General features: G+C 37.1%; 1 protein-coding gene across 1 annotated transcript; it reads right to left on the bottom strand.

The window, feature by feature from the left end:
• Positions 1–6,875: 6,875 nt before the first annotated feature.
• Positions 6,876–9,529, bottom strand: LOC100811646 (uncharacterized). The gene is made up of 3 exons (XM_014773117.2): positions 7,744–9,529; positions 7,534–7,652; positions 6,876–7,175 (listed from the first exon to the last, which is right to left on the bottom strand). Exons 1-3 carry the CDS (start codon positions 9,527–9,529, stop codon positions 6,876–6,878), a joined length of 2,205 nt encoding a protein of 734 aa, XP_014628603.2.
• Between the last annotated feature and the right edge of the window lie 9,405 nt (positions 9,530–18,934).

The following is an 18,934-nucleotide window of genomic DNA, read 5'->3' as shown; positions in this document are numbered from 1 at the left end:
AGAAGTGGCTAGGTTTCTGAAGACTTGGACCTTACATAGAAAGATGCTTTTGAAGAAGCTATGCTTTGGTCTATTATTGAAGCATGTCTTCACGATCTTGAAGATGATATTATTGAAACAGACTCAGGTGTTGAACTAGTCAGACCAAGGCCAGTATCTGAAACAGACAAACAAGCACTCGTTGTTGTACTGTTTGAAGAAATGGATGAAGACATGATCATACATTTTGAAAGTATATATGGGTCTTTTGCATCTGTCAACATGAAGGAGATGCAAGTACATTTGGAAAGGAGAAAAGTGCTTCAAATGACTGAAAAACTCATCATATTGATGGATCTTTTTCAAAGACTTGATCATCGCCTGATGAGGAAAGATTTGTACCAAGCCACCACATGGCTTCCTCCTTCAAGAACCATGCCTCTACCACCTCTACAGATTGTACCTGTTGAGCCTAACGTTAATGTTCAATATTATCATGGCTTTAGAGGCCATAGAGTCCCGGAGTGATAGACTTGCAATATAGTATGGAAAGAGAAAGGCAGTGTTAGCTCTCACATCTTCCACCCTGAAATGCAGCAAGTTGACTTGAAATACTTGATTTAGTCAAGCTTTGGAAGGATCATATCCCAAGATTGATCCCTTCAATTATTCTCTATGATTAATGCATCCAGAAGAAGAGGGAGATGCTCTTGGAGTATATAGGGAAAGGGAACCAGTGATCAAGGATTTCCCCATCAAACACACTGTTGCTCCCAACCCCAATGGTTTGATTTTTAGGCATGTGAAAGCTAAAAAATATTTAGCTAAATTATAGCCCAATCCATGAATTATCTTATATCTACAATTTCGAGATTATTTTAGCAGACTTGAAGACAATAATTTGGAGAGCAAAATTAGCCCAACACTGAATACTCAAGATGCATATGTGGGCTAAAGCTTATTTGGGTGTATTACTTAGCTTTTTGAATTAATACTTAATTAAGCCCATTTACTTATTTTCATGTTATTTTCGTTCTTAATTTTGGGGGCATAAGATCATGTCTTTTTTCTTAGAAGTGGATGGTCCAATATGATATATTTGGACAATCGAAAATACCCATTGTTTTTATGATAAAAAAGATATAAATTATTGATGAACTAATGGTTTACCTTAAGTGAAACAATGGTATAAGCACCTATGGTAACATATATATACTCTTATGCTTTTACTATGTCCATTGTTGTACTGGATTCATGTTAATTGTCATGAAAATGAATATTTTTATATCGTTGATTTTCATGTTTGCCTCTTATAATTTGAATTGCTAACATTTGAATTTCAAGTGTACAAAGGTAAAGACAAATTGGAAGGATATCACATAGACAATATCATCTGAACAAGTAGTGGAGCAAAGAGCCATAAATTTAGTGTAATGTTGTCCCTTCTGACTCTCTCTCTCTCTCCTTAAGAAGATTCCAGGTAGCCAAAAAGACAAGTTGTGAGACAACGATTTTATCAGATGAAAGCTCTAATCCCATAACGGATAATTCGACTGAAGTTCATAAAAGGTGTCTCAAGCTTCAGCAATAAACAAGGAAGGGACTACGAGAAAAATTCACAAGTGCGGAAATTTTATCAAAAGTATTGGACGATCAAACACCTAAACTTAGAGAGTTTATCCTTTGTGTAGAAAAATTATTTTTTATATTTGAGCTTAAAAGTTTATCCTCTCTTTGAGATATTTGAATTGTATTCATTCAAACTATTGCTTAGAAATCCAGCTTAATGATCAAAGAATACTTGGGTGTTCTTAATCTTAAAGGGAGATTAAGGGGAAGCTAGAAGTGGCATAGATAATACTTGTTGTAGCCAGGGGTGGCAAAGTCAAAACTCGTTTGTAGTCATTTGTGATTAGTGGAACCCTTTACAGTCTATGAAGAAGAATTATACGTAGCTCAGGTTGAGTGAACCAGTATAAACATTGTGCTTTTACTCAAACTTCCTTTATAACTTGTTTGTCTTCTATTACTTCTATCTTATATATTGATGCACAAGTTTTGTAAAAACTATCTTTGTTAAAATCTAGTTTTAAATATTAGATGCTCCTATCAAGAGCTTTCTTTTTGAACTTGTGATAAAATCGTTTTGTGAAAACTTCTACCTTTCAAAAAAAGTTTAACTATTACCTAAAACATTATTGGACCTCCCCCCCCCCCCCCCCCCCTTTCTAGTGTGATATCTGTTATTTCATTTTTATCTTTCCTAGGCCAGTTTTAGTGTTTTTAGGCTTCCTAAACCATTATGATGGTTAGTGGGACTCAATGAACCATTGTGATGGTTAGTGGAAAGTCAATGCTTAGTGGGAAGTTAATGCCTAGTGGGATTGTTAGTGGAATTTTACTTCTTTAGTTTTCCAGCCTACCTAGAATAGCCTATAAATAGGAGCCTCTTGTAAGCTTCTAAAGAAAAAATTTTAGATTAATCAAATTAAGGGTTTTTCTATTTTGAGAGCTTCTCCTTTGTTCTTGGGTTAAAGAAATTTGTCGTGTTGGTTCTACCGGCAGGTCACAGTTAGGATCATGCTCTCTTAAATAACTTTGGTTATACTGACAAGTCCTGATTATGATCAAGTTCCTCTTAAATAATGTTAAGGCCTACCTAGATTGGGAAATGAAGGTTGAACAACTCTTTGCTTCCCATTATATTAGTGAAGAGAGAAAAGTTTCATTGGCTACCCTTAGCTTTCAAGGGTATGCCCTCTATTGGTGGACTTCCCTCGTTAAGGAAAGAAGGACTCATGGGGATCCTCCAATAGAGTATTGGAATGATCTTAGGAGTGCCCTTAGGAAGAGGCACATTCCCTCCTACTATGAAATGGAGCTTATGGACAAGCTCCAAAGGCTTAGACAAGGGAGTATGAGTGTTGAAAAATATGGACAACAAATGGAACTACTCCTTTTAAGAGCTGGACTTAGGGAGGAGGAAAGAACAAACATAGCTAGGTTTCTTAGTGGACTTAATATGGAAGTGAGGGACAAGGTTGAACTCCTTCCATATAGGGACCTAGATGAGCTAGTCCAACATTGTATAAGAGTGGAGCAACAACTTAAAAGAAAGTCTTCTTCAAAATCTTATGGCTTTCACTCTTATCCAAGGAAAGACCAAGCCCAATGAATTTTGGGAGTTGCACCTTCAAAATCCATAAAGAAATCCACCCCTAAGACTAGTTCCCAAGCAAGGACTAGCAACATTAAATGTTTCAAATGTCCTGGGAGAGGTCACATTGCCTCTGAATGCCCCACAAAAAGAACCATAATTATGAGGGGTCAAGACATTTATAGTAGTGAAGAGGAGACTACTTCTTCCCCTTCCTCTAGTGGAAGTGATGATGAAGTAAGGGGTGAAGAGTTAGCGAGGAAGTCTACCCCCATGAAGAAGGTAACCTCCTAATGGTTAGAAGGCTCCTTAGAGGCCAATCTTGTGATCTATCTCAATCCCAAAGAGAGAACATCTTTCATACAAGATGCAAAATTTTATATGAAACTTGTTCTCTCATTGAGATAGTGGATCTTGTTGCAATTGTTGTAGCACAAAATTAGTTTCCAAGTTGAACCTAATTATCATTCCCCACCCAAAACCTTATAAACTTCAATGGCTCAATGAGCAAGGGGAAATGATAATTAACCAACAAGTGAAGGTATCTTTCTCTATTGGGACATATAAGGATGAAGTTAATTGTGATATAGTTCCCATGGAGGCAGGGCATATTCTCTTAGGAAGGCCATGGCAATTTGATAGGAAGATCATTTACAATGGCCTAACTAATGATATTACCCTCACCCATCTTGACACTAAATTTGTGTTGCATCCTCAAACACCTTCACAGGTCGCTAAGGATCAACTTACAATGAAGGACAAGAGGGATGAGGAAATGTTAGAAAAACAAAAGAAAAAGAAGGATAGTAAGGCCTTAGCTCCAAAGGTCAAGGAGAAGGAAAAATAGGGATGGTGTTCTTCTATGAAAGTTGTAAAGAAAGAGAGTCATTTGCAACAAAAGGAGATATTAAGAGAGCTCTTCTTCTCAAGCAACCTTTCTAGCTTCACCTTCCAAGGGAGACTTCCCTTAGCACTGCCACAATTCCCCCACTTGAGACCATTCCCCTAAAGGTCCAAGAACACTTACAAGAATTTGGTGATGTATTTCCCTAAGAAATACCCCCTGAGTTACCTTCTCTTAGGGGTATAGAACACCAAATAGTCTTAGTCCCAAGAACAAGCCTTCCTAATAGGCCAACTTATAGGACTAATCCTCAAGAGACCAAGGAGATTGAATCTCAAGTTAAGGAATTTTTGGAGAAGGGTTGGGTCCAAGAGAGCCTAAGTCCTTGTGTTGTGCATGTGTTGTTGGTACCCAAGAAGGATGGTAAGTGGAGAATGTGTACAGATTGTAGGGCCATCAATAACATAATTGTGAAGTATAGACACCTTATTCCTAGGCTTGATGATATGCTTGATGAGTTGCATGGTGCAAATATATTTTCCAAAATTGATCTTAAAAGTGGTTATCACCAAATAAGGATGAAATAAGGTGATGAGTGGAAAACCGCTTTCAAGACCAAGTTTGGGTTGTATAAGTGACTAGTGATGTCTTTTGGGCTCACTAATGCACCAAACACCTTCATGAGGCTAATGAAACATGTCCTAAGGGAGTTCATAGGTAGGTCTGTAGTTTTTTATTTTGATGATATCTTAGTCTATAGTAGGGACCTAGATGATCACTTAGGACATCTAAGGCAAGTTCTTTTGGTTCATAGGAAACACACTCTCTTTGCTGATATAAATAAATGCACCTTTTGTGCTGATAGTGTAGTCTTCTTAGGTTTTGTGGTTAGCAAAAATGGGGTCCATGTGGACCCTGAGAAAATCAAGGCCATCCAAGAGTAGCCTACCCCAAAAAGTGTAGGAGATATTAGGATATTTCATGGGTTGGCTAGTTTCTGTAGAAGGTTTGTTCCTAATTTCTCTACACTTGTTTCGCCACTCAATGAGTTGGTGAAGAAGAATGTGGCATTCACATGGGGTGAGAGACAAGAGCAAACCTTTGTTTTGCTCAAAGAAAAGCTCACCAAGACACTCGTTCTAGCTCTCCCTGACTTTTCTAAAACTTTTGAGCTAGAGTGTGATGCCTCTGGTGTAACATCCCATTTTTTTCATAAATAAATTTAAAAAGTTTTTTAGTAAAAATAATAAAAATAAATAAATAGAGTAAATAATAGGTCGTAAATGCCCATAGCTATAAATAGCAACATGCTAGGTTTTTCAGACTGACTCCTTAACCTCTTCTGCCTCTCATTTTCGTTTTTCCCCTTCTCCTCTCAAAACCCTTTCTTTTCCCCACAGCTCACTAAACCTGTCTCAGAAAAACGACGATCTGGGACTCATTCACCGTTGGATCGTCGTGAAATTTAAACACCGGGTTCACAACCCAATTCCGAGAATTTTCACCGTTGAGAATTTCAAAATCATGTCTTATCTTATAGTAAAACCCTTAGCATTGTAGCCTTTTAATTTCCCGCAGAAACCCAAAACTGTCTCGGTAAAACTATGATCCCGGTTTCTTTAACCGTTTGATTTTTATGAAATTTGGATATGTTGCTCGAAATTCAATTGTGCACACTTCCACCGTTGGGATTTGCGAGATAATATTCGTGGTGGGAGAAAAAGGAATCGCATGAAGACAGTACAAGTGGAGGTTTCAATCTCTTCTCCGTCTCACTGACGTTTGGGAATTCTATCGGAACTGTCGGAGGAATAACTGAAGGAATCTTAGGGAACCGCTAGAGATGCTGCTATCGCTGGCTGTAGACACGTGAGTCCGCTCAGAGGTAAGGGATGAGTTATTCACAATTGGGAATTAGTGAGAACATGTGTAGGGATCATTAGAGATATCAATTGGAATGAGTTTTTGGGTGTTTTTGCAATTTTCATTTTATCCTTATAATTATTACAGTGAATTATATATGTTTGACAGACCAATTGTTGTGAAATTGATATGCTATTGTGTTGAGCGTGAACCCTATAAATCAAGTATTTTTTTTCTAATTAATATGAATTGATGAAATAAAGTAAGGAGAAATTTAGAGAGAGATATTGATTTTGTATTTTCTCTTTTCTTGCTTTTTAGGTTTTTATATAATTTAAAAAATTAATATCATAATTGAAATTGACCAAAGTGTTCATATAATTATTTAGAATTTGTGCATTGAAAGCTTACTTTGTAGTTTGTGATTCAATATGATGTATGTTAGTTTATATATATAGAGGTAGTTATTTATATTAATAATTTATGTAAATAATATTGTAGAGTGTTATAGTATGATTCCAAAAATTATTAAGTGTTGGAGTTTGAGAATATTATGGTTAAATTTGATGAACATGTGTATGTTGTACCTTATGAATATCATTAGGAATGTTATGAGATGGTTGATGTGATGTTATGAGATGTTAAAGTGTGGACATGACAATGTTGTTAATGGCGGATGGCGGTTCATGGCGGAAAGTCAAAAATCCGCCATAAAAATATGGCGGATGGCGTAGCGGAAAATGGCGGATGTCATGGCGGACAAAAAAAAAACATATATATATATATATATATATATATATATATATATATATATATATATATATATATATATATATATATATATATATATATATATATATATATATATACTCATTGAAATTGAAAAAAACAAAGGATTGCATTCAAATAAACTAAAAAAGTTTCATGAGTTCATACAATAATCAAGTACCAACACCAAATAAACTCATTAAAGAGTTCAAAATAAGAAAATGATAAAAACATAATGCAAAGTGCAAAGTGAAGGTTGAGGCTCTAATCATCTTCTCCAATCCCAACATAATCATCTTCGTTGTTATCATATGGTAATGGAGCATCTCCCTTTCCCTCTTCCCCATCAGACGCCTCAAAATTGACCATGATTTCTTCTTCTTCAGATTCAACATCAATATTCTCCTCAACATCTAGATCCTCATCATTTTCTTGGACTGCTTTTTGCTTCCTTGATGAAGATCCAACAACCATTGCCTGTTTTTTAAAACTTTGGGCAGCAGCAACACTTGTTTTTTGCTTTTTCCGCCTAGTATACATCCTACACTCTCCAACCCCCGAAGCCTGATACACAGTTGCCCAATTTAGAGCATCATCATCTTCAAATACCAAATCATTTCCAGCATCATTATCATCATCTTGATCCATCTCTCCCACGAGCCATTCATTGCATGCATCCATATCATTAAGAGAAATTGGATCAATTTCATCTCTTGCATTATATCTTTGCTTCAATTGTTGGTTGTATTTGACAAACACCAAATCATGCAACCTCTTGTGCTAAAGCCTATTTCTTTTTTTGGAATGAATATACAACATAACAAATAAATGTTGATTTCAATCTCAAATATACTCCAACTAAAACTTGATCATCAAAATTAAATAAAATTAAAAAGTATAGTTAGAGTTTTGTCACAATTACTTGCTCAAACACACTCCAATTTCTTTCACATCTTGAAGCACTGCAAGTCAAACTCAAAATCTTAATAGCTAGCTTCTGCAAATTTGGAGTTTGTGACCCAAACATTCGCCACCAATATGCTGCAATACCAATTACCAACCAAGATCATAACTTAGAATTCTGAATTATAACACTAATACATAAAAAAATAGTATGATAAAAGTTTCTTACTAGGAGAATGGGTTTTCCTTTGAGCCATTGCAAAGTCGGAACCAAAGTGGTCAGCACCAATCTTGTAAAGATGCAACTCGGTTAGAATGTTCTGTTGCACATCAAATTGTGGAATCAACTTCTTAATGCACTCAAACAAACCATTGGTGACCTCAAAATCAAACTCCAAGTCAATGTTGTCATAAAAGAACTCTGGATTTAAGAAGTGGGCAGCTGCATGCAATGGCCTATGAAGCTGACAATTCCATCTTTTATCAATGATTGCAAACACATCTTTGTACTTGCTTTCATTGTTGTTGAAAGACTTGATAATTGTTTCTTTTGCCTTGTCCATTGCTTCATAAATATAGCCCATGGCTGGTTTCCTTTCACCATCCACAAGACGAAGCACTTTCACAAGTGGAGCCATGACTTTAAGAGTGTAAACCACACTATTCCAAAAAGAAGGCATGAGCACTACCTTTGCAGCTTCTTTTCCCTTAGGCTCCTTAGATAGCTTGTTCAAGGTCCATTCATCAGAAGTAAACATTTTTCTAATATTGGCTTTCTCTTTGTGAAGCCTTTCCAAGGTTAGATAAGAAGTGGCAAATCTAGTAATAGCATGTCTCACCAATTCCCTATTGTTTGTAAAATTTCTCAACAAACTTAAGGTACTAGAATGGGCATAGATAAACCCAACTAGATTAGTTGCCCTTCTAATTGTCTTCCTTATCAAGGGAAGCTTCCCAATATCTTCAAGCATCAAATCAATACAATGAGCTGCACAAGGAGTCCAATAAATATGTTTCCTTTTCTCCTCCAACAACTTACCCGCTAAAACATAGTTGCTCCCATTATCGGTTACAACTTGAACAACATTCTCTTCTCCAACTTCCTCCACAATGGCATCAAGCAACTCAAAAAGCTTTTCACCTGTTTTTACAAAATCAGAGCCATCAACAGACTTCAAAAACATGGTACCAGCTTGAGAGTTAATAAAAAAATTAATGATGCATCTTTGTTTCCGATCAGTCCATGCATCGGACATAATAGTACAACCATACTTGACCCATTGCTCCCTATGGCCTTTCATCAAATTTTCAGTATATTCAACTTCCTTCTTCAAGAGTGGAACTCTGATGTCATGATAGCTAGGAATGGGCAAATGTGGCCCATATTGACCAATGGCTGCAACCATGTTCTCAAAGCTTTTCAATTTAATGAGGTTGAATGACAAACCTGCTTGGTACCAAAAGCGAGCAATATGTTGATGCACCTTCAATACTTCATTCTTATCCATTGACTCTATTATGTTCATTTGCCTCAGCATCTCCATTTTTCTCCGATTGATTGCATTTTCTAGATTCTTACAAAATTTGTCCATTGGTCCTTTTTTAGTCCCACACTTTGTCTTTGCACTTGCAGCAGCATTAAAAGAGTCTGCAAACTCATCTTCTTCACTTCCATCACATCCAATCGGTTCACCAAATTCAAAGTCTCTTATATTTGCCATATTACCACTGCCAGAAGTACTGTAAGTGGTCCCACTTTTTTTTGTAGCCATATATTCCTTCAACTCTTCGACTACATTTGGGGGAGTTTTCTTGCAAGCTGCAACGTCGCCCGACTTCCCAATCAGGTGTTGTTTGGCTCGGGTTATTCCTCCCTTAGTGATTTTTCCACAGAAATTACAAACAATGGTGTTTGTATCCCCTTCCACTAGTGAATGGCAATATTTCCAGCCTGGGTCTGCCTTATTTTTCCTCGTTGCACTTGCAGTAGCAGCATCGGATGATGGTTCATCCATTTAAAAGAGGACTGAACAGAAAAAAAAAATTTGTTGTGTCAAATACGAAAAAAAAAAGGACTGTTAACAGTAAAAAGGGGTGTCAAATAGCAAAAGGAAAAAAAGTTGTAGACAGAAAAATGGGGTGTCAAACAGCAAAAAGCCCAAAACAAAATTAAAAAAAAGATCAGGTCTGACCCGCGTCTTCTTCTTCGTGACTTCGTCTTCTTCCTTCGCGCGTCTTCTTCGTCTTGTTCGTGCGTTGCCGGGGCTTGTCGTCGGAGCTCATCGCTGCCGTTCGTGCGTTGTTAGGGCTCATCGCGATGCGTGCGCGTGCAAACTGCGGGAAGGGGTGGTGTCGCAGCGGCGGATGGGTGCGGCGGGTGCGGGAGTTACGCAGGCAGAGGAGGTTCTGAAGGTAAGCTTTTGGAGGGACGCAGGTAGTCTGTTCTGAAGGCAAGCTTTTGGAGTCTTTTATTTAATGAATAACCGGGTAGGGTTGGGTCGGGTCGGCCCAACTCCTACCGCGGACAAAAACCAAACAAATTCCGCCATTTCCGCCATTTCCGCCACCCCGCCACGACCGCCATGACTATGGCGGCCGCCATCCCAAACCCGCAACGCCACCGCTATTCGGTGGCGTTTTTTGAAAATCCGCCACGAAAAACCGCCATGGCCGCCATTTAACAACACTGGGACATGATATTCGATTGTGAATAAGTGGATGTGTTTAACACTTGATGTTACATTAATTATATTGTGAGCTATGAATTATACAATAACCCGACCAGTGTTTATGCGCAGTGTTAAAGAGAAAGTGTAGGTTTCCTATTTAGGAACCGGTGTTAAATTGTAGCGCAATTGTGTTAAACATGTTTGAAACATGAGTGTGAGGTCGTGGTATTGTATAATTCGTTAGCAGTGTTTATAAATGAAACATGTGATGAATTATGGAATAATATATTGCCTTGAGATTATAATATTGTTATTGAGATTGAGTAAAAGTGTAAAGTAGAACATGTGTTGAATTGTGAGATACGTGAAAACATGTGATGGTGGATTGTGACATTATGAGATGTGAAATTGTGAATGAGTTTTGGTTGTAAATAAGTGTGTGATTAACTCTTGATGTGACATTATTTGTGTTGTAAGCTGTGAATTGTACAATAACCCGACTAGTGTTATCTTAAGAAAAGTGTAAATGCGCAGTGTTAAAGAGAAAGTGTAGGTTTCGTAATTAGGAACCATTGTTAAAGAGAAAGTGTAGGTTTCCTATTTAGGAACCAGTGTTAAATTGTAGCACAATATGTTGTACGTGTTTAACACACGAGTGTGAGGTCATGGGTATTGTATAATTCACGAGTAGTGTCTGTGTACTAAAATGATTTTAGGGGTTGGACCTGAATCAGGAGGGAGAGGCCCTGACGGACTCTTCGGAGTGTAGGCCTTGGGGGTCACCGGGTTTGAGTGCTCCTTTAAGCCTATGCTGATCCCATATGGTTGGAGCATTCTCGCAAAACATCGTGACCCTGACTGGTCTCCCTATGATCTTACTTAGTGAGAGTGACCTGACAAACCCATTGTGTGGTGTGTCTTGTTATGTACTCCTAAGCGCCCCAGAGTGGTTTTTCACTAACATGGTACCACATTGCATATAGGCTTGAGTCTTAGCATAATTGTCTCATGCGCTTGCTAATTGTTTATTATGAAATTGAGGTGTTATTATGTCTTGATCAGAGTGTGTGATTCTTGTGTAATGTGATTGATGATTGAAAAGTGTGATTGATGGATGAAAAGTGAACTTTGGATGACAAAGTGGTGGAATTACGTGAATTACGTGTAAGTAAGTTTTATTTGGTTTATATGATATGTATATCTAGTTGTCTTGTTTTCTCTATTAGTTAGGAATGTGATAACTCACTCCTGGTTTGCTGTTTGTGTTTGGATCCTGTGATGATCTTGAACTTTGTGTTCGGGGGAGCAGATGACTAGGTGAACTGCTTTAAGGAATATTGTGCTAAAGGACGTCGGGACACAACGCTCTGATAAGATGTGACGTTGGGATATAAGTTTTTATATTAATTTTTTGATGTTAGTCTATTTTATTTCACCTCACTGATTTAACAAAATATTTTTGTAAATTTTGACGGCCTTATTTTGAGTCGAATTTGTTTTTAATAAGTTTTATTTGGTAATTGAAGTGAATGTGAACCTTTTACCCATGTGATTTTGTTTACCAATATATTTTTATATATTTTATTTATTTATATATATGTCAAGGTAGAGGGTGTCACATCTGGTGTAGGTGTGGGAGCTGTGTTGTTGCAGGGTGGACACCCTATTGCTTACTTTATTGAGAAACTTCGTGGTTCCGCTCTCAACTACCCCACATATGATAAGGAGCTTTATGCCTTAGTTAGAGCCTTCCAAACTTGGGAACATTACCTTGTTTCCAAGAAGTTTGTTATTCATAGTGATCATGAATCACTTAAGTACATTAGAGGGCAATGCAAGTTAAACAAGAGGCATGAAAAATGGGTAGAGTTCCTAGATCAATTTCCATATGTTATCAAATACAAAAAAGGAAAGACCAGTGTGGTTGCATATGCTCTTTCTAGGAGACACACATTGCTTTCTTCTCTTGGAGCTCAAATTTTAGGATTTGATAACCTAAGAGAATTGTATGTTTGTGATGAGTACTACTCTCTCATTTATGCTAGCTGTGGGTGTAACGATCCGCCTCATTGCTACGATAACACCACTCTAAACCGCGAAAAAAAAATTAATTTTTAGATGAAAAACTCTGTTAATTTGCTTATGAAAAATGAAAGTATTTTTTTTTCTCGACATACATTCACCAAACAATGCACCATTACTTAAGTGAATATATATATATATATATATATATATATATATATATATATATATATATATATATATATATATGAATAGTAACTCAGTACACATCATACACATAATGAAAACTAAATTTGTTCATACATATAATTAAATTTGTGATTTACATCTTCAAAACAACAAAAAGTAAATTTGTGATTAAGAAAACACAACTTTTTCCCAAAATAATCCCAACGTCATCATGTCAGCTCGGTGGCTCCCCAGAAGAATCTCACTTCTTGTCCTCTACTGCTGTCATTTTGCTCCCACGAACGAAGGTTCGCGAGCATCATAGGTACCAACCACACGGTACAAAAATTGCGAGGGGTGAGTTTATTATAAAAGAAAATTAATGTATAAATCAAATAACCACAATTAGTAAGAAAACATTAACAAATATCATGAGCTTACACAAACATTCACTAGTCCAACACACACTCAACAAATAGTCATCATCAGTTCACAGTTCCAATCAATCATGCTCAGTATGATACATGCACCTGATCTCAACTCTCAAATGCAATGTGGTACCATCCCCAAGAAAATAGCCTAAGCGTGTCCACACGACACTCTCACTTAGGAAAACTAGGCAGTAAGTGTCGAGGTCACCCTATGATGCAATCCTACCCCCCAAGGGCATTGGATAGCAGACTCCAAGAAGATTGGGCCAAAGATGCAAGAGAAGGCCCTAGGGTTCTCATGAGCCTTAGGGTAGATTTCGGGCCCATGGGCTAAGTATGAGCCCACTTATCTCTGTACATATTAAATTAAGGTTTCATTAATTTTGGGCCTTGTATTTAGGGCCCCATAATGTAGGTAGGGTACCCTAGGAATGTAGGATTTTCCAGCCCTTGTATTTTAGGGCACCTAGACTAGTTTTTGTATTAGGGGTAATTTTGTAATTTCACATGCATTAAGTGAATATTTGATGTGTGTGTTGAGAAATAAATTTAATTGAATTGGGAGAAGCCCATCCAATTAAATTTTAGAGGGGGTGTAGCATTTTCTTGCTACACCCCATTGTCACATCATATAGTCACACTTTGTGCATGTCCTTCATGCTTTAAATGCCTCATGACACCTAAGCACACTTAGTGGAGAATCTTGGACTTGATCTTAGATTAGTGGGCTGAACCATATCTAAAATTCACTAATCATAATTAGTGAAATTTTGGCTCCAAAATTTGGCTCCACAAATTCAATTTCAAATTCAAGTGAAATTTGAATAGAAATTCAAATTTCCCTCCAATTTTGTGTGACACTTAGGCTATAAATAGAGGTTGTGTGTGTGAATTTTTCCAACTTTGATCATTTGAAGATTAAACTTCAGATTTTAGAGCTCTCTTAGAGCACAAAATTTTGTGCTCTTCTCTCCCTCTCCCTTCATTCATCTCTTTTCTTTCTCCAAGCTCTTATCCATGGCCTCCTATGGTGGTTAGCTTCTTCTAGACTCATCTTCTCCTTGAAGTGGCGTCTCCTCTCTCTCATCCTTCTCCATTTCGCTTCCATTCATCTTCCAAGAAGCAAAGGAATCCATTGATGAAGAAGATCATAGGCCTACAAGCTCCAATGGAGCTTACACCATGAAAAGGATTTGACCTCAAATCCAGAGGTTCTTAAAACTCATGGATTCTTTCCTCAACACTTGTAAAAAGAATAAAAACATATGTATTAGTGATGTTGGGTATGTTAGAGTACGGTAAGGACTGAAAACCCCTTTCTTGGCCATCATCCCATGAGAGAATATAGTTCCTCACCAACTCAATAAGTGGTGCTACAAGTATAGAAAATATGGGACAAACCTTTTGTAAAAGTTTGTTAAGATATTGAAGTCCCAAATTTCCCTTATACTTGGTGGAGTAGCCCACTCAGAAATGACCTTTATTCTCTTAGGGTCCATGGGAAGCCCTTGATCACTATTTAAAAAGTTAAGGAAAGTATTGGAATAAAACATACCTTTTTCTTTATTTTCATGTTGATTATTCCTACAAAAAATTACGACAAACCTAAGGTATCCCACATGAGCACCTAGGTTTGCATTGAAACAAAAAATAAGAACAAACCTACCTAATGAGTCCCTATGTATACAAATCATGAAGATGTTGGGTGCATGAGTGATTTTATAAAAGAGTGTTGCACCACTCAACACATTCATCATACCACCTATCATAGGGATTTGATGCCTAATAATATCTCTTTTAGACACCAAAAAATCACAAGGATTTAAGCTCTTGCGAGCCAAACCCTCATCCAACAACTCCTTTACTTGAGGAATAACCTCAAGCTCAAGAGGTATGGCGGTGCTAAGGGATGTTTCCCTTGATTGGAGAAAGTAGAAAGATTGTTTAAGAAGGAGTGCCCTTTTAATATCACCTTTTGTTGCAAAATGATTTTCCTTCTTAACAATCTTCTTGGAGGAATCCTTTTTACTATCCTTCTTTTTCTTTTATTTTTCTAGTTTTTCTTCCTCGTCCTTCTTATCTTTCATAGTTAGTTGATCTTTGGCCACCTGTGAAGGTGTTTGAGGATGCAACACAAATTTAGTGCCAAGATGGGTGAGGTTAATTTGATTAGTTAGGCCATTGTAAATGATCTTTCTATCAAATTGTCATGGCCTTCCTAAAAGAATATGTCCTGCCTCCATGGGAACTATATCACAATTAACTTCATCCTTATATGTCCCAATGGAGAAAGGTACCTTCACTTGTTGGTTAACTATCATTTCCCTTGCTCATTGAGTCATTGAAGTTTATAAGGTTTTGGGTGGGGAATGATAATGAGGTTCAACTTGGAAACTAATCTTGTGCTACAACAATTGCAACAAGATCCACTATCCACAATGAGAGAACAAGTTTTATCTAAAATTTTGCATCTTGCATGAAAGATGTTCTCTCTTTGGGATTGAGATAGATCGCAAGATTGACCTCCAATGAGCCTTCTAACCATTAAGAGGTCACCTTCTTCAGGGGGTAGACTTCCTCACTTGACTCTTCACTTCCACTAGAGGAAGGGCAAGAAGTAGTCTCCTCTTGACTACTATAAATGTCTTGACCCCTCATGATCATGGTTTTCTTTGTGGGGCATTGAGAGGCAATGTGACCTCTCCCAAGACATTTGAAGCATTTAATGTTGCTAGTCCTTTCTTGGGAACTAGTCTTAGGGGTGTATTTCTTTATGGTCTTACCCTTATCTTCCTTGGGTTTTGAAGGTGCAACCCCCAAAATTCATTGGGCTTGGTCTTTCCTTGGATAAGAGTGAAAGCCATAAGATTTTGAAGAAGACTTTCTTTTAAGTTGTTGCTCCACTCTTATACAAAGTTGGACTAGCTCATCTAGGTCCCTATATGGAAGGAGTTCAACATTGTCCCTCACTTCCATATTAAGCCCACTAAGGAACCTAGCTATGCTTGTTATTTCCTCCTCTCTAAGTCCAGCTCTTAAAAGGAGTAGTTACATTTGTTGTTTATATTCTTCAACACTCATACTCCCTTGTCTAAGCCTTTGGAGCTTGTCCATAAGCTCCCTTTCATAGTAGGAGGGAATGTGCCTCTTCCTAAGGGCACTCTTAAGATCATTCCAATACTCTACTGGAGGATCCTCATGAATCCTTCGTTCCCTAACAAGGGAAGTCCACCAATAGAGGGCATACCCTTGAAAGCTAAGGGTAGCCAATGGAACTTTTCTCTCTTCGCTAATATGATGGCAAGCAAAGAGTTGTTCAACCTTCATTTCCCAATCTAAGTAGGCCTCAAAATTATCTTTTCCATGGAAATATAGGAGGCTAATGTTAACCTCTTGAGGCCTTCTATCCTTTTCTCTTCTTTAGGAGTGATGTTTAGTATGTGAACTATGGCGCCCTCTATAATAGTAGCTAAGTTCATCACTTAAACTCTTGCAAGAGTCATGACTACTATAGGAGGCATGTTTTTCTCTTTTCATTTCTTTCATTATTTTTCTTCTTTCTTCCTCTCCTATTTTCTCTTTTATCTTGACTTATTTCTTCCACTCTTTTTTTCCTTTTTCTTTTCTCTCTTGTTTTTCTTACCACAACTTAAGGGATCTCAACTCATCTAATATATTATACAAGGGGTCCTTAGGAGTAGAACCCTCACCATTAACACTAGATGAAGAATGAAGACTCATGTTGGTTCCTAAGTTATGGTTCTTTCTTGTTAGCGGTTTGAAAACAAAAGGTAAAAGAAACTATGGTTGAAAGTAGCCAAAATAAACACTAAAAGAGGTGTGAAAGATAAGGTAAAAAATAATTGGTAAAAGGCAAGCTATCTAGGCGGTTTGACAATGGAGGGTAAAGGAAATAAGATATGAAAGTAAGCAAGAAATTAAAGTTCAAGAAATGCAAACTAGGCGGATCCTAAGAGTGTTTGGATGACCTCATTTAAGGCTCCCAACAAAACACTCACTATCCTAAAGGAAAATTGCCTAAAATTATTACACACAAATGGAAGTAGGATGACCTATTGGAGGATCCCAACTTACTTCCAATGAAAGGCCTTTTTGTTACAAAATTTGAAACAAAACAAATTGTCAATTACAAAATTACAAAAAAAAAAAAGTCCTCAATTGTGGAGGCTATTCTCTCTTTGGTGTTTCACTCAATTTGGAGTATTTCTTAGTCCAATAGCTCTTAAGGTGGTTGGCCCCTTACTTCTTGACTCAAATTCTTCAAGGTATGACACCAATCCTCCTTTCCAATTCCCTATATGGCTACTCATAAGCAAGGAAACAAAGAGACAAGCAATAACCAAAGACAAAAAAAAAAGGAAATGAAAGCTAAATCAATAGAGTTTTAACAAGACAATTTTTCAAGGATTATTCAACAATTAAAGCAATAAAAAGCACACAAAAGCAAGCTAGGACTCAAAGAGAAACCTAGAATGGCTCTAGAGTAGAGTAGAAAAACTAAAAAAGAAAAGACTCAAGAAACCTCTAGTTTTGGCACTTGTTTTCAAAATAATTTTCAGTTGAAATTTCAGAACTAGGATTGGTATAAAATAGGCACCAATTATAGAACAAATTTTGAGTCAAAACAACAAGCACACTTCCCTTTCACTTTTTTTTCCCTGGACACTGATTTTTCAGCCAACTTGTGTGATTTTTCTTATTTTTTCATTTAATCCAAATCTCTTGGTTCTTTTTTCATAATTTTGGTCCAGATGAGTAGAAAATTCAGTAAAAATTTCAGCTCAAAAAACGTAGTGACCAATTCCCAGTAATTTATACAAGTTCATATGTTCAAGCTGTCAGCACCAACGATTTCAACCTAGAAATTAAGAGTAGTGTTTATGTTGCTTAAGGCTTGGATAATTACAATTTGTATTTGCTTATGCTCAATTATCTTGAATAACACAATTCAAGAGAGATTAAGACTTATTTTTATTGACAAATCCAGCCACAACTCAACTTCATCATAGGCATCAGTAGGAAACTTAGAAAACAAAAAAAAAAAAACGAGTTCAACAACAAGACTACTTCTAGGAATTGATTTAGAACATGTTATGAACTAAATAACATGCATGAATTAGACTCAAAATTCAAAAGATAGGCTAAGAATGACAAGAATACATGAACAAATGTATCTAGAATTCAAGGCCCAAAATTAATGAAACCTTAATGTACAAAGATAAGTGGGCTCATACTTAGCCCATGGGCCCGAAATCTACCCTAAGGCTCATGAGAACCCTAGGGCCTTCTCTTACATCTTTGGCCCAATCTTCTTGGAGTCTTCTATCCAATGCCCTTGGAAGGTAGGATTGCATCACCCTGTCGTGCATAGGCAACTCCCCCCCCCCCCCCCCACGGTGATCAACCTGAGTCTCAAGGAAGTTCCAAACCGAGTGACATACCCCCTAGTACAAGTATTCCTCCTCACGAGAAACTACAAGTACTTACTGACAAAGTTTATACTATTTCCATGTCATATGATGTATGAAACATGGGCACCATCAAATGCATGACCGTGGATAATTAAAGATTTTAAGCCTTCCCCCTCCAGAGATGCTTAAAACTCTTTAACCACTTTATTTCCCCCACCATGGATATCCAACAAGGTCACTGCACCCCCCATGAACATACACATCACACAACGTATAAAACATGGACACCATCAATGCACTGACCGTGGATAATTAAAGATTCTAAGTCATCCCCTTCCAGAGATGCTTAAAACTCTTTAACCACTCTATTTCCCCACCGAGGACATCCAACAAGGTTAATGCACCCCCTATGTATATACACAACATACATCATCACAATGCATTTTTAACATCATCCACATTTCATCTCAATATCATCTTCAACATCAACATCATCTCATCTTAATGACATTAACAACAACAACAACATCATCTCATATTAACACAATCATCAATAACAACATCAACTATTGTTAACATAGTCATCAATAACAACATCAACTTATGTTAACATAGTCAATAATAACAACATCACCTCATATCAATATTATCATAAACATCAACGTCACCTCATATCAATTAATGTCATCAATAGAAAT

This window comes from Glycine max, chromosome 11 (assembly GCF_000004515.6).
Source record: "Glycine max cultivar Williams 82 chromosome 11, Glycine_max_v4.0, whole genome shotgun sequence".
NCBI classification, from domain to species: Eukaryota; Viridiplantae; Streptophyta; class Magnoliopsida; order Fabales; family Fabaceae; genus Glycine; species Glycine max.
The sequence above is the reverse complement of the archived record's forward strand: the minus strand, read 5'-3'. Positions and strand labels throughout refer to the sequence as shown.